Here is a 14,447-nt window from a genome sequence, read left to right on the forward strand (position 1 = left end):
GTTGCCAAGATCTCTGGCTTGTTTTTTAAGTATACTTCAGATTCAGCAGCTAAGTGGTACATAGCTGAGCATATATCTGTCCACAGACCCTTCTCAACCTCCCCCTTCCCTCTTTCCCTTCTAACACTCAAATAAAAGTTGCTTTGTTGTCAACTGTAGGATGCAGGCTGCACTAAGTAACCTCCTGTTTCTCAAGCTGGAGTCCATTCATGTTTCCACTTTGCCTTTCTGAAACAGAAACACACAGCAAATGTGAGACATTATAAAGAGTTTCTCTGGGTTTAACTAATTATGGGTTGAGTTGAGAGGGTGGAGGACAAGGCTGAGGCTGGTTCTATGTTAGTCTTGGGTAGATTGTCTCTTTCCCAAGATACTTGCTTAGTTTATTATTTGGGAGTCTCTTGACTGTAGATAATGGATTTGCTGCTGAACTTCTTGTAAAATGGCTGTGTGATGTAGCCTATATGACTACAGACACCTTTAAAGTATAGTTTGTTAAAAAAGAAATTGGGACTATTAAAATTAAGGTATAGGGCCAGTTCTCAGCTGGCATAAATCCATATCACTTGAACTTCAGAAATCTAACCAGTGCTGACAAGAGGTAAAACCCTAGCTCTACCCACAAAGAAACAGATGCTGCTTCACTTATTTTACCTTGTTCCATTTGACTTGGGTTATCAGAAAGGCCATATGTTTTCATTCTTTGTATTTTGCCCCAAAACAATCATGGAGTTCCTCTCAGTTTTCCTCAGCTCTGAAGACATAATATCTGGCCTTAACAAATGGAAAAACACAATTAAAGATGACAGCAGTCAGAATGCCCAGCTGCACTTTAAGCATTAGTATGTTGTATGTATGTACCCAACACCCAAACAGCTTCTCTTTCTTCAGTCTGAAATTACAAAGCAGCCACTGGCCAAATATTTATGGAAACATTAAACAAAAAAATCAAACCAAACAAATAATAATTTTAAAAAGCCACTACCTAAAACCCACCAACGAACAAACAAACAAAAACCCAACCCACCACCACGCCTCCCCCACCCTGCCAAAATCCCTACAAAACACAGCACTTGGCATGGCCTCACACTGTAATGGATGAACATAAACATGATTTTTTTCAGAGCAACCAGTATTTTCTGCCTAGCTGGAAGTGAGAGGCAGAGAGTGGGGAGGTGAATGTCACAGGAAAGTTAAAAATCCTGGCCTGAAGTAGTAAGTAGGAAGTGAGGTGCTCTGATGAACAACACTAAGGTAGCTGCTGTGGGCCATCTCCAGGTTAATTTTTTGTTCATTATTTCTTGCATATAATTGAAATAAGTGTAATACATCCTATTTGGTTGTAATGGCTTAGCTCAGGGCTCTAGGACTTACAACAGACAAATCTTTTGGAATGCTTTTTTAAACAGCAGGCATTGTATAAAGCTGTGTTTTGGTGGGTTTGGTGCTGTTTGTTTTTAATGCAATATTTCAATAGCTATGCACCTCAAATCTTTGCTTTGAAAAACTCTTCAATTTGAAGTCCTGACCGATGTGGTGCAAACTCCATTCTGCCAGCTACTTATCTGTTTTTAACCTAACTATTGCATGACTATTCTGAATATTCTTTTACAAACTTTGCTTCCATGTTACTCTTTAATTCTTTGGTTGCCTCTCAGCCATGAGCACAAACATCCCTCTTGTGAAGAGAGGCTCTAGGGCCCTTTTCAGCCTTTGCTATACAATGCTGAAGTTAGGTTTTTCTGATGTTAGAACTGCCCTGTCCTCTTTAACTTACCCTTGCCACAAAGTAGTCATCATCCAGCAGCCAGCTTTTGGTGGCTGTCACACTGAAACTAGCATCCTTAACCATGAAACATACACCGTAATTTGAGGTTAGCTCATTCCCACGCAGCTGCATTAAAGCTGTAGCTTCTTTAGATACACAGGTAGGTGTGCCTACACAGGAATGCAGGTCTGAGAATGCCCAAAGCTTCCCAGATTAGATCCTGCCCTGGAAAGGGGTTGGGGATAGCATCAGAAAGCTCCTGAACACAATTGCTTTCATTGAGATGGCTGCCTCTGTATCTCTGCCAGGGCTGGAAAAACTGCTGGGCTAGTCTGCTTCCTGGCAGCAGCCATGGCAAGCAGCAGGAGATTAGGTCTCTGTTTATCCTCAAAAGGTGCTAGGGAAAGCAAGGAAAAATAGTATGTGAAGGCACTCCTTCTTGACCCTGGATTTTTAGGAATCATTTATAACACTATTCTAGCCTACGACAATTTCACTCATTTAATAGCATTGGATGGAGTGGCAATATACAGGCCATAAACTGATCAAGGTAGGCTCTTACGGAATTTGCAGCCCAGCTTGCATAGGTCAGGCTGGATCCTCCTTACTGTTCTAAGCAGCATCTGACTGTAACTGTTTTACAAGGGTAACTATTGGACCTGATCATGCTCCGCTATAATTTAAGAACAGTTTCCTGTCACTAAAACCCAGTACAGTGGAAAAGCAAAACAGTTCTTTCTTGGGGGTCATCTGAGCTGAAAGTAAGTTCCCCACTCTTTGTGGACTGATCATTCTGCAATGATTCAGAGAAGAATTCTGCTTTTCCTGCCATAGGTCAGATCCAGGTTCATGTGCTGTTTAAGCTCATAATACCATAATCAAGTTATTCATTGGCTTTGCACAAAACAGACATAGCTTTGTGGGAGGAAACATACTAGCAGGAAAAAGAAAATTAAATGACAACCTGAACCTTTTTAGAACAATATATGACAAACTACCAAGTCTTGTGCCAGTGTATCTACCTTGGCAGGCCCTCCTCTCTCTCACTGGAAGAATGAAGTTTTCTCTCCACTATGAGGATTCTTTTGTGCATTAAAACAAAAACAAACTCCAAAACACAAAAAAACAAGCCAACAGAGAAGAAAAACAGGACAACTGCCCTGGAACAGATCATTCATCATATGCAGAGTGGGAGCATGACAGGAGATTTGCTTTGACCTAGTTACGAAAACAAAAACAAGGAGACTTTTTCTAATTGACCAAATGACTCAAGTGGGACTGGGTGTCAAAAGCAACAAATCTCAGCTTCCTTCAAGGCACCAAGCTGCAACTTGTTGCCAGTTCAAGACCTTGGGAGATATCTTTGAACTCAAGAAAGCCTGGGTAAGGAAAAACCAGCCAATTCCATGACACTTACATGTACAGTTGGGACCAGAAGCCAGAATAAACATGTTTCATAAATTATGGTAAAGAAAGTGGCTTTAAATGCTGAGAGTATCAGGGATTCAACTTTTGCTTTGCCAAAAACTGCAGACAAGCAAGACTTTCTTGCTTTACAACTTTATCCAGCAGCATTGGTGGGGCTATCATTGATTCACTAAGCCTGAGGGAGTCAACTACGTATCCAAGATGCTATAAAAGCAAGGTGCCCAGCTTTTCTAGGCACCAGTAAAAAGGCTAATGTCAGTGAATTGCTATTGCAGGGTGAGAGGTAAAAAAGAGCAAGGGCAGATACATGTAGGGGTGGGGAATAAGAGCTAGAAAGCAGGAGAAGAGGAAATATATATAGAGAAGGGGTATGTGTAGAGGTATGGGGTTTTTGCAGATGTGCAAGAGAAGTCAATGAAAGAGAAGAGAAGACTACTCATCAGTTACAGAAAGAAGCCTGGAAAAAATCAGAATACAAGATTTCTGGGGTTCCCCTGTTAAAGCCAGGTAAATAAATCAGCCCTTCAGCATCTTGTCATACAAGACTTCCATGACAGTAGTAGCTGTCCAGTGTATATGTGAAAACATCAAAAGCTATTTCTGTTAGGAGCTGCTGGGCTGGGCCTTCATTAGTATAGTACACTGATTTAGGCAGCTGGAGGACCTAGCATTGCAATTCTCAGGTGGTGTCCTCAATGCTGCAGAGAAATGGCCAAGCAGGAGACTGAACTTTGCTGAAGACCAAATAAGTCCTGGTTCTATTCAGGTTTAGATAGAAAGTTCACAAGAGTTTGTATTTTTCCCCAGCTGGCTGACCATCTATTTTAGATGGAACTGTTTGATCCTTCTGCTTTGTGTTTCTTTCAGTTTCCTAAACAATAGGAGGAAGCTTGCCTGTTAGGTATGCTTGGCCCCAACCAAGCTTTTCCCAGCTGGAAAAATCATTCCATGAACTACAGACTTTTTTTTCCCCCCAGCTGTAATTACAAGATTCCCAGTTCCCTTATGCATTTTGTAAGGTAGGTAGCGGCTGTCTAACGGGAACAATAGAACATTCCTGAGTGCTTAAACAACTGCTGTTTCCTCACCTTCTAAAAACTGAGGAGGGCTTAAGCACATTTGAGCTTTTCTGCTCAAGGTTACTGAGACCTCAGATAGAAAAACAGAAAGAAGTGCTCAGCTCGATGTAATACTCCTGCTTTGGTAAGTGAGATACCCAGGCTTTTCCTGTTACTTGTGTATATACACAAATGCCCCAGATTCATCAGAGCAGCTGGGAGGACTTTGCAAATGCAGAAGGAATATCTGTGCGAGGACTATCTGGCAGCACTGTCATCACCGTAGAGGGATATCCATCACACAGCATAGCTCAGAGGCCAGCCTGTAGAAGACAAACTTGCCCAGGGGATGAGTGTGAATCTCTTAATGGAAGTAAGACCTCATGTTTGACCCAAATGTTCATCTACAGCAACAAGCAGTTCCCATCCATGAGCACATGCTCAGCAAGCTTCATCTCCCCCTCCTCTGAGAGTCAGCTCCTTCTGACTGTCCCACCCTATCACACATAGGATACCATATGGGTTCTACAGGATGAAAGGTATGAAGGTGGATAGAGGAGAGTTGTAACGACTACAAGGGAGCAGAAAGACAAATAATTAGGCTATAGAATAGCTATGACCAGTTGTCAATAACATCTTACCCTGTTGGGGATATGCACCCTGTTTTAGGGAACCTCGTGTTTCCATTATTGTCACACAAGTAATCTTAAAGCACCTGAGTGTGAAGGAAACAAATTGCTATGCTGGCCAGGACTAGCATATGCAATGGAGAAAAAAGGAGGTGCCTTCTCCAGCCAACAACAACCGAAGGTACATCTCCCACCACCTCTTCCCAACACTAAGTGAAAATCTCCCTCAGCCCTGCCTTACCTGTACAGCTGTGGGCAGGACCTCTTCAGGGCAGCAGAGGATAGCCCCAGCTTGTTTTGGTTTCTCAGCCGTGTCTTCCTCATAAGATCTCTCATTCTGCCCCAAGCATGGTTCTCACTCTAGGGAGCAAAAGTAAACCACAGCTTGAAGGACCAGAGGCTAGTTGGTGGCAGACCTCGTCTAGACAACATAAGATACTTTCGGGTACTCTAGGGTGGTATGAAGAGAGGAGCTTCTTTATTTCAGATAAATAAGAGTCTGGTCATACAAAATAATTTTTAAGATCCTGCAACGTGCCCAGTGGCCAGCCTGAACCTGTACAGGACAAAGCAAGACAGGCTGGATCAACTGTCAGTAATACCATCCTAGCTGGATTTTATTTGGTAACTTTTCCCTGCCGTTTTTTCCGAAGAGGTTTCAGAGCACTTCGCTGGTAAGCACCGAGTAGCTGCCTAAAGGCACGTTTTATCTTATTGTTATACTGTACCAAAGGAAAAATCGGTTTGGTTTCTTACCTACTTACATGCACCCAGGGGCGGCTTTACAACAAAAAACAATCCAGAAAACCAGCTCAACACCCTTCTCCTTTCTGTTAAGCCAGGTGCATTGGTAACAGCTCCTTTCAAGGTGGTGACTTTTGAGGACCATGAATTAGAAGAGATCAAGCCTTTGTTTCTGTCTCATCTGCAAGCCACAGCTATTGGGCACTTGCATTTGAAATGCTAATAGAGATTATCAGGAGGTCAGGGAGTCTCATGAGGCCCTCCTTAATGTTTGTTCTCTCCTGGCTGAGCTCATCTGGATTCATGAAATGAAACGGAGCTATGAATCAAAAAACTCCACTCTTTTTCTACATTGTTTTAAATTTCCTAAAGTAACATCTGGAAAACCTCGGGAACAGAACACAAAAAAACCCCAAAACCACAAACAAAACAAAACAAAACAAAAAAAAAAAAAAAAAAAAAAAAACAACCCACAAAAAAAAAAAAAAAAAAAACACCCCACAAAAATAACCCCACCCAAAGCCCCTCAACCAAACCCCAAAAAAACCACAACACACCAAAAAAAAACAAACAACAGAAAACCCAACCCAAACCAAACCATGCTCCAGGACTGGTGTAATGGGGAGAAACGATTTCCATTTCAGAGAAGTTTTCAAACTGCTGTCACATTTGGGACACTCTTCTGTCCTGTTGAAAGGTTCCTTGCCACTAAGCCACCAGCACAACCTTTACTCCATGACTTGTGGCCACCCTGGGAACATAACCTGGCAGCTGCCTAGCTGTGTGCACCAGACCAAGCAGAGCCTATTGCAGTAACTCTTTTTGGGACTGTTAAATTTTCAGCTCTAAACTTCAGATGAAGTCATGTGCTCAGCTGAAAACTGCAACACAGGTTTCCGTGCTGTTGAGTTAATTGGCCGTAAGTGAGACTGTTTACTCACCTATCACACCTTTGTGTTTGCAATTAGTCCCTCATTGTGCTGGTATAGTCCCAGAAAAGCAAGCACTGCTAATATCACAGTTAGCCTGCTTCTGAAAGCTAGCTAGCTGTTGTCTGTAGTAGGGATGAGAGAGTAACAGACCACATGGAGTAAGTCATAATACGTTTGCGTCTGTCACATTTGTCAGTAAACTCTGGGGGGGGCACAAACATCTTTTGCTGGTGTACAGTGCTACAAGGGCTCGGTCAATGACAATGGTAGGTACAAGTTAAATACATATTCTGCAAATGAAGCACATACCGAGATGTTCTTGCTGATGTCCAGACCCTAAAAAAAACAAACAAAAAAGGGCATGTAAATTGATAAATGATGAGACAGTGAGATCATCTTACGCCACTGGGGACAGACTGGGCTCTGTCTCAGCTCTGTCCTGAAGTCCACCCATAGCCTTGGTCAAGTCCTTTATCTTTGGGCAGTGACTGGATGGAGAGCAGCCCTGAGGAGAGGGACTTGGGGGTGCTAGTGGATGAGAAGCTCAACATGAGCCAGCAGTGTGCACTTGCAGCCCAGATGGCCAACCAGATCCTGGGCTGCATCAAGAGAAGTGTGGCCAGCAGGTCAAGGGAGGTCATTCTCCCCCTCTACTCTGCTCTAATGAGACCCCATCAAGAGTACTGTGCCCAGTTCTGGAGTCCCCATTACAAGAAAGATGTGGACGTGCTGGAGCACGTCCAGAGAAGGGCCACTGGGATGATCAGAGGGCTGGAGCAGCTCTCCTATGAGGACAGACTGAAAGAGTTGGGGCTGTTCAGTCTGGAGAAGAGGAGGCTCCCAGGTGACCTTCTTGTGGCTTTTCAGTATCTGAAGGGAGCCTACAAAAAATCTGGGGAAGGACTTTTCAGCATATCAGGGAGTGACAGGACTAGGAGGAATGGAGTGAAGCTGGAGATGGGTAGGTTCAGGCTGGACGTTGAGCATGAGAGCAGTGAGAACCTGGAATGAGTTGCCCAGGGAGGTGGTTGAGGCTCCATGCCTGGAGGTGTTTAAGGCCAGGCTGGATGAGGCTCTGGCCAGCCTGATCTAGGGTAGGGTGTCCCTGCCCATGGCAGGGGGGTTGGAACTAGATGATCCTTGTGGTCCCTTCCAACCCTGACTGATTCTATGACTCTATCTCTTTACAATTAAGTCCTTCACATGTAAGATAATCCCTTCTTTACTCCTCCAGCTCTCACATCTCTTATTTTCAGACTGCCAGTTCAAGCACATAGCACCTAGCACCCCAGCAATTAATGTGGCAGGATGCCCATACAGTATCTGCACTGTAGAAGGAACAGGGCATTCTATGCTCTGGGGTGTAAAATGCAACACTAAGTGATGATATTAATGTGTGGCGTAACAAGACAGCGCTAGGATTCAGTTGAAAGAGTATGGGTCTTGATTCTGCTGTCCTGTGAAGTCATCAGGGCTTTCCATGTGTTTAAATTAATGCTCATACTCCAGAACTTTGTGGCATGCAAGTCAGAGTGTGGAGCACCTCTCTAGACTGAGTCTTAACTGGGTTTCTGAAGTTCAACAAAACGTTTACAACCAGTTTGCAGCTTTGGGTTGAGAATTTCATGAGACTGTCTTTCCCATGAGAGACCTACTCCTTCCTCTTTCCTGCTGGGCTGAGAATACTCTGATTAGAGTCTCTGCCCTGGCATTTCGGCACTCCTGATGCTCACCAGGGACTGAAAGTGCTAAGGCAGCCACGAACAATGGAAAGAAAGGGAGAGGAAAAGCATTCATGCCTTGGATTTGTTTTCCCCTGAACACGTTTTGCAGACTGGATCTAATTACAGAGATATGCTCCCAATCTGGTAATAAGTGTTTCTTGCTAAGGATTGACCCACCAAATTTTTTACCTGTAGTAATTAATGTGTGCTTGATTTAATCTCACTAGCAGCAGCAGTGAAGATACTTATGACCAAGTTCACATTTCAAATAATCTTGAGGTTGTGAGGTTAAGCCTATGCTGCTGTGTGTAGTGCTCTGTCCCTTTCTTGGCATGTGGTCATCACCATTGTCTTAATTTAAGGCTGGGAGCAGAGGAGCACAGAGCACCCTAGCCCTCACTGCCCCAGTCCTGTTTAGTAGCAGACAAGGTTAGCTTGTTCTCATGGCACCCCATGCTGCTCTGTCTGAGCAGAACTTCTTGCTTCTCCCACAGATCCTGGCTCCAAGCTTAGCACTCACCTTTCTTACTGCAGGATCCCTTGATGAAAAAGCTTGCCGCTCAGCCATACTATCAGCTTCTCTGAACTCATTCTCCTTGTTGTTCCTATTGCTTGACAACTTCCTGAGCCCCACCATTGGCTGGCTGTTTCCTGGGTATCTCTCTCCTCCTGCAATAAAACACAAGGACTTGCTCATGCTTCTCAGCACTGTTCTGCTAGGATGGCATTTGGGCAGTGCTGCCAGAAAGCTGTGCCTTCTTGAGAGGGTAGGAGATTAGCAACAGGCATAAGATTTTCCACCGCAGATCAAATCCTGCCTTGGCTGGTGGGGGTTTTAAAGCCACATGGAGGGGCTCCACTAATGGACCTATTTGGACATGTTACATTTCCAAAAGAGAGCCATTTCATAATGTATTTATCCTTATCCTTGTAGCCACAGCTGCAGAGCTGAAAGTCCTGCTTCACACATGTGATGCAGCAAGTGTTAATATACTAGGTGTAGAGAAAGCATTTTAAAACTCCTATTTCCACCTAAAATTTGTTTCCACTAGCACCTTCCTCTGTTGCCATTTGCCTTTCTCAGGGAAGAGGAAGCTGTTGGTCAGCTTATTTCACCAAGTGGTAGCAAGCAGGAGGACAAGTTATGAGGTATTAGAACTCACCACTGCAAATGCTCGGCTTTTCAGTGTTTGCTCCTATTTCTGGGATGATGGAAAGATCAGAAGGGTTTCCATTCTGAACCAAGACACTGTGAGGTCTGCTTCTCCCAGCAAAACATGTCTTCGCATCTTGACAGGAGTTGAGGAAGATGCTGGCAGCTCCACAGGAGCAGTGCTGTAGAAGGTACTCCTACACCAGACCAAAAAAAACCAAAAAAGGTACTCTTAGGCTTCCACAGCCTAGGGTACTCAAGCAGTATGATGGCACAGACTAACTGCAAATGTTCCAGCCCAAGGGTGCCCAGCCTTGTCCTGACACCTATCAGAGCACAGACAAATTATTTAACTTTCTAGAAGGCTGAGCTACCTGCAGTTGGTAACACAGATTCTTTTCATGAGTTCCTTGGTGTTTAAATTGCCTGATATTCAGCACCTTTTGGGTTTATTTCCCAGAAGAAACTGAATACCATTTTCTAAGCACAGAGCTGCTTGGCTATGGCATCTGTGTAAATAAACATATCCATTGTAACAGTGACTTGCATTTTAATATCATTTTATTTACTCTGGAATGTGCACAATGATATCTTGATGGGATGTCATAGCTTGCTTGCATGTTACCAGTGTGTGATGCTTTAGCTCGTGTACTTCTGGTTTAGCTGGTGTGGTGGGAAGTGGGGATTTTCTGCCTTACACAGCCATGTTGCACAAGAATTCAGTATGGCAGGATGCAATAAGAGCTTTATTCAGCTGAAGTAGAAAGAGGGAGAGTAGACTGTTTGTTGATGTTGGAACCAGGTCAGGCCAACATCAATTTAGCACCTCAGGAGGTCATCAAACAATTGACAATTTTAATGTAACATTTCACTTGTTGCTGCAGCAGCATGGCAGTTTGCATTGAGGGTACCCTTGGGAGGTACTTTCAAAATCTGACAAAAGATGCTGATTTTGGCCCACAGCATTAAAAATTTCCTCGTAAAACAAAGGTTATGGAGTAACCATCTTCCTTTTGTGTCCCACAATCAAAATGTCTTCAGTCTCTGTGGTGATGTACAGCTCTCAAGAACAGCACTGGCTTCTCTACAGTCCTCACAACTGTTCTTAATACCACATTAACCCATCTCTGCTCTGGGGATTGTGTCTTCCCCAACCATGTCTGAGGTACGGAAACCTTTTGAAGCTAATAGTTTGTATGGAGAGTGAACATGGTTTGGAAAGTAGCCTTAGGATGCCCTCCAAACTGCAATGTGGACAGCAGCCTCCACATCATATGATAAATGGGGGTAGTAGTAGTATTACTCTTCTACACAGAGAGCCTGTGATTTTGAAAAGGAAGATGACAGAAAGCTGCTCAGATATAGCAGATGCAGACACCATAGAGATACCCAGGAGAGAGCAAGAGAGCACTCGTTTTTGTAGAGCACAGTGCAAGTGCCAAATGTTGCATATGGGGGTCCAGTTTCTCACTGACCAGTATGGGACAAATACATCTGAGAAGGCACTGCTGATAGATCTTGGAAAATACTCAACAGATCAGTTTCAACTATTAAAATCAAAGCTCAGTGCTTTTCATTTCAGTGGAAGCTGGGGAGGAGAGGGCACATACACCAGATGAGGATTTGACCCTGAATTTGCAGCTTGGAAGAGTTACTTGGAGCAGTGACTCACAGTTGTAAAGCTTCAGGAAATGTGTTAACAATTCCCAGGCTCTATGTAGGAGGCTGCATTCCTCTGAGGGTGAGAGATGGGTACAAGGAAATGACGGGCTACTCTGCTCTGCAACCTGACTCACAACTTGGCCATGGCTCTGAAGAGTCACTGCAGGTCCAGCCCCAGCAGGTGGGAAAGCAGCACCAGGGGGAGAATGTCACTGTCGGGAGAATAAAAGACTCACCACAGCATGGCTGGGAAGAAATAGCTGAGTCTGATAAACCCCTTTGGTTCCTTTGAGGCATGATAAAATAAAAAAGAAAGGGAGAGGAGGAAAAAAGCTAGAAACCTGCTGTGAGGGCAAAAGAAAAAAAACTGAGAAGCAGAGGTGGGGTAGAGCTGAACAAAGTATGCAGGGGATGAAACATGATGTTTAGGAGGACACTGGAATGATTTGCAAATTTCAGTCAAATTCCCCAGCTAACTCTGGCTGATAAAACAAGACAAATGGGAACAGTGAGATTTTTCATGTTAGAGATTCTTCATTTGGCAGCTCAGAAGCACAGGAAAGGAAAGAGAGCATGGAGCTGAGTAGTGGTACCACTGATTCTCTTTTCCACTACGTATGTTTTGTGGGAAATTCCAAGATCTTGACAGTTTAATTCAAAACATAATTGCTAAGGAGGTCAATTGAAATGCTTTGTTTTGATAGCATTGGTGCTGGGAGGTGTGTTCTTGGGAAGTTTTCAGCTGTAGAGAATTACAAGCTGCTGACTTGAATCTTCTGATCACATGAGATGGGTATGGTGTTTTAACTCAACAGAAACAAGCACATCTGGGAAACAGAATTGAACCAGAACAGACTTGAGTTGACCCTGAGGGAAGCTGAGCCCACTGTGGTGGGTGAGGGCTTCCTGAAGACCAGAGCACCCAACCCAGGTGAGTGTGCAGTCAAGTAAATTAGCATTTTCCCTCATACAGACTTGGAACTTTCCCATCTGGGCCTTGAGCGTATAATTTATGGAGAACACTAGGGTATCTACTTACCTCTTTCACCTGGCTCATCTTCTGCTCTTTCTGCAAGCTGCACACTTGTTTCTGGAGTCGCAGGTTGTGCTCCTGCAGCTGCCCAATCTTCTCTATCAGTTGACAAATGTGTTCAAGGTAACCCAGACCAGATCCCAGGACTTTACTGTTACCTTGGTTCACCTGCAATGACAATGCATCTTGGACCATTGAATAACAGCAGAACAATCCTCTGCTGTTGGGGGCCCAACACCTTTACAGTCATGTGGGTTATGATAAAGAGACTCAGGCTTCCTCTTGCAAGGGTCTTTGGTTATCATAGAATTAACCAGGTTGGAAAAGACTTCAAGGATCATAAAGTCCCACCTGTCACCTAACCTTTCTAATTAACTAAACCATGGCACTAAGTGCCTCATCCAGCCTCCTTTCAAACACCTCCTGTGATGGTGACTCCACCATCTCCTTGGGCAGCCCATTCCAATGGCAAATCACTCTTTCCATGAAGAATTTCTTCCTAAGGTCTAGCCTAAACCTGCCCTGGCACAGTTTGAGACTGTGTCCTCTTGTTCTGTCACTGGGTGCCTGGGAGAAGAGACCAACTCCTGCCTGGCTACAACCTCCTTTCAGGTAAAGAGCAATACGGTCTCCCCTGAGCCTTCTCTTCTCCAGGCTGAACAACCCCAGCTCCCTCAGCTGCTCCTCACATTGTCTGTGCTCCAGCCCCCTCACCAGCCTTGTTGCCCTTCACTGGACATGTTCAAGCACCTCAACATCTTTCTTAAACTGAGGGGCCCAGAACTGGACACAGTACTCAAGGTGTGACCTAACCAGTGCTGAGTACAGAGGCAGAAGAACTTCCCTGGTCCTGCTGGCCACACTATTCCTGACACAGGCCAGGATGCCATTGGCTTTCTTGGCCACCTGGGCACACTTCTGGCTCATGTTCAGTCAGCAGTCGACCAGTACCCTTGGGTCCCTCTCTGCCTGGCTGCTCTCCAGCCACTCTGTCCCCAGCCTGTAGTGCTGCATGGGGTTGTTGCCAAAGTGCAGAACCCTGCACTTGGCCTTGTTCAATCTCATGGCATCGGATTGTGCCCATCTATCCAGCCTGTCCAGGTCCCTCTGCCAAGCCCTCCTACAATCTAACAGATCAATACATGCTCCCAACTTGGTGTCATCTGCAAACTTACTGATGGTGGACTCAATCCCCTTATCCAGATCATCAGGACTGGGCCCAGCACTGATCCCTGAGGCACACCACTAGTGACTGGCCACCAACTGGATGTGGCTCCATTCACAACCACTCTCTGGGCCCAGCCATCCAGCCAGTTCCTAACCCAGCACAGAATGCCCCTGTCCAAGCCATTGGCTGCCAGCTTGGCCAGGAGTTTGCTATGTCAGTATCAAAGGCCATGCTGAAGACTACATCCACAGCCTTCCCCACATCTGCCAGGTGGGTCACCTGGTTATGGTCACATCTGAGCTACAGTGTTGCTTGCTTACAGCTATTTTCTTATTACTCAGCAAGGCACACTATCAGAAGGACTCTCCTGACTGATCACAGGCTGACAGAGAGGAAAACCTCATGGCAACCTGTTTCTAGTTCTATCTCCCATTCATCAATTAGTGGCCACAGGACCCTTACAAACAAGTACAACTTGGTATGGTATAGACGGTTAGGGTTAGTATGGCTCATTTAACTGACAGCCGTCAGCACAAGTTACACTTATGGGCATGGAAACTGAGCCTGGCTCTTACACAAACACACATATCTGCAGGTTGAAGTTATTCACTACTTCGTGACCAACCTGGAGGTACATTCTGTGTGCCTTTGACAATCTGCAAGCCGTACAGCGCAGCTAAATTCAGACCCTCATCACTGGTGGGTCAGTGAAAAGGATATGTACCTGAATCAAGCTGACAAAGTGGAAGAACACATTTGCATTTGTCTTCAGGAGATCCCAGCTTATGTCCCTGATGATACTTTCTCAGTTATTAAGAGATGCATGTCTGCCTACAGCAAAATATTCTGTACCACTGATCTCTCCACACTTAGAATCTGTAAAGTCTCACTGATGCTCAGCCAACGGTAGTGCCAGACAATCATCCTGTAGCAGAGGAGAGAAGTGCTGCTTCCCAGCTTCTCTGCTCTGCACCTTGACGTTTCTGGCCCCAGAACTTCTTTGTGCATAGCAAATGTCCTCTCCTGTGGTGTGAGTATACTCTGTTGAATGTGCTGCTAACGAATACACAAGGAGGCTGACTTGGAGCTGCTTGCTGATATGCATGTGATAGCAGTAAGTAAAATAAGCTCCAATCTTTACAAAAGCA

At 44.7% G+C, this 14,447-nt stretch overlaps 1 protein-coding gene across 1 annotated transcript in view; it reads right to left on the reverse strand.

Moving 5' to 3' along the window:
• The window catches only part of LOC135176410 (uncharacterized), a 31,992-nt gene continuing 17,545 nt past the window's right edge, over window positions 1-14,447 (reverse strand). Inside the window, exons 3-9 of the mRNA XM_064145562.1 lie at window positions 12,138-12,299; window positions 9,447-9,633; window positions 8,804-8,952; window positions 6,869-6,895; window positions 5,125-5,243; window positions 655-774; window positions 1-228 (exon numbers count right to left, since the gene is read on the reverse strand). Coding sequence (XP_064001632.1) covers window positions 678-774; window positions 5,125-5,243; window positions 6,869-6,895; window positions 8,804-8,952; window positions 9,447-9,633; window positions 12,138-12,299 — 741 coding nt within the window. The 3' untranslated portion in view covers window positions 1-228; window positions 655-677. The remainder of the gene's footprint in view (window positions 229-654; window positions 775-5,124; window positions 5,244-6,868; window positions 6,896-8,803; window positions 8,953-9,446; window positions 9,634-12,137; window positions 12,300-14,447) is intronic.

The sequence above is a fragment of the Pogoniulus pusillus genome, chromosome 6, assembly GCF_015220805.1.
Source record: "Pogoniulus pusillus isolate bPogPus1 chromosome 6, bPogPus1.pri, whole genome shotgun sequence".
Classification (NCBI taxonomy): domain Eukaryota; kingdom Metazoa; phylum Chordata; class Aves; order Piciformes; family Lybiidae; genus Pogoniulus; species Pogoniulus pusillus.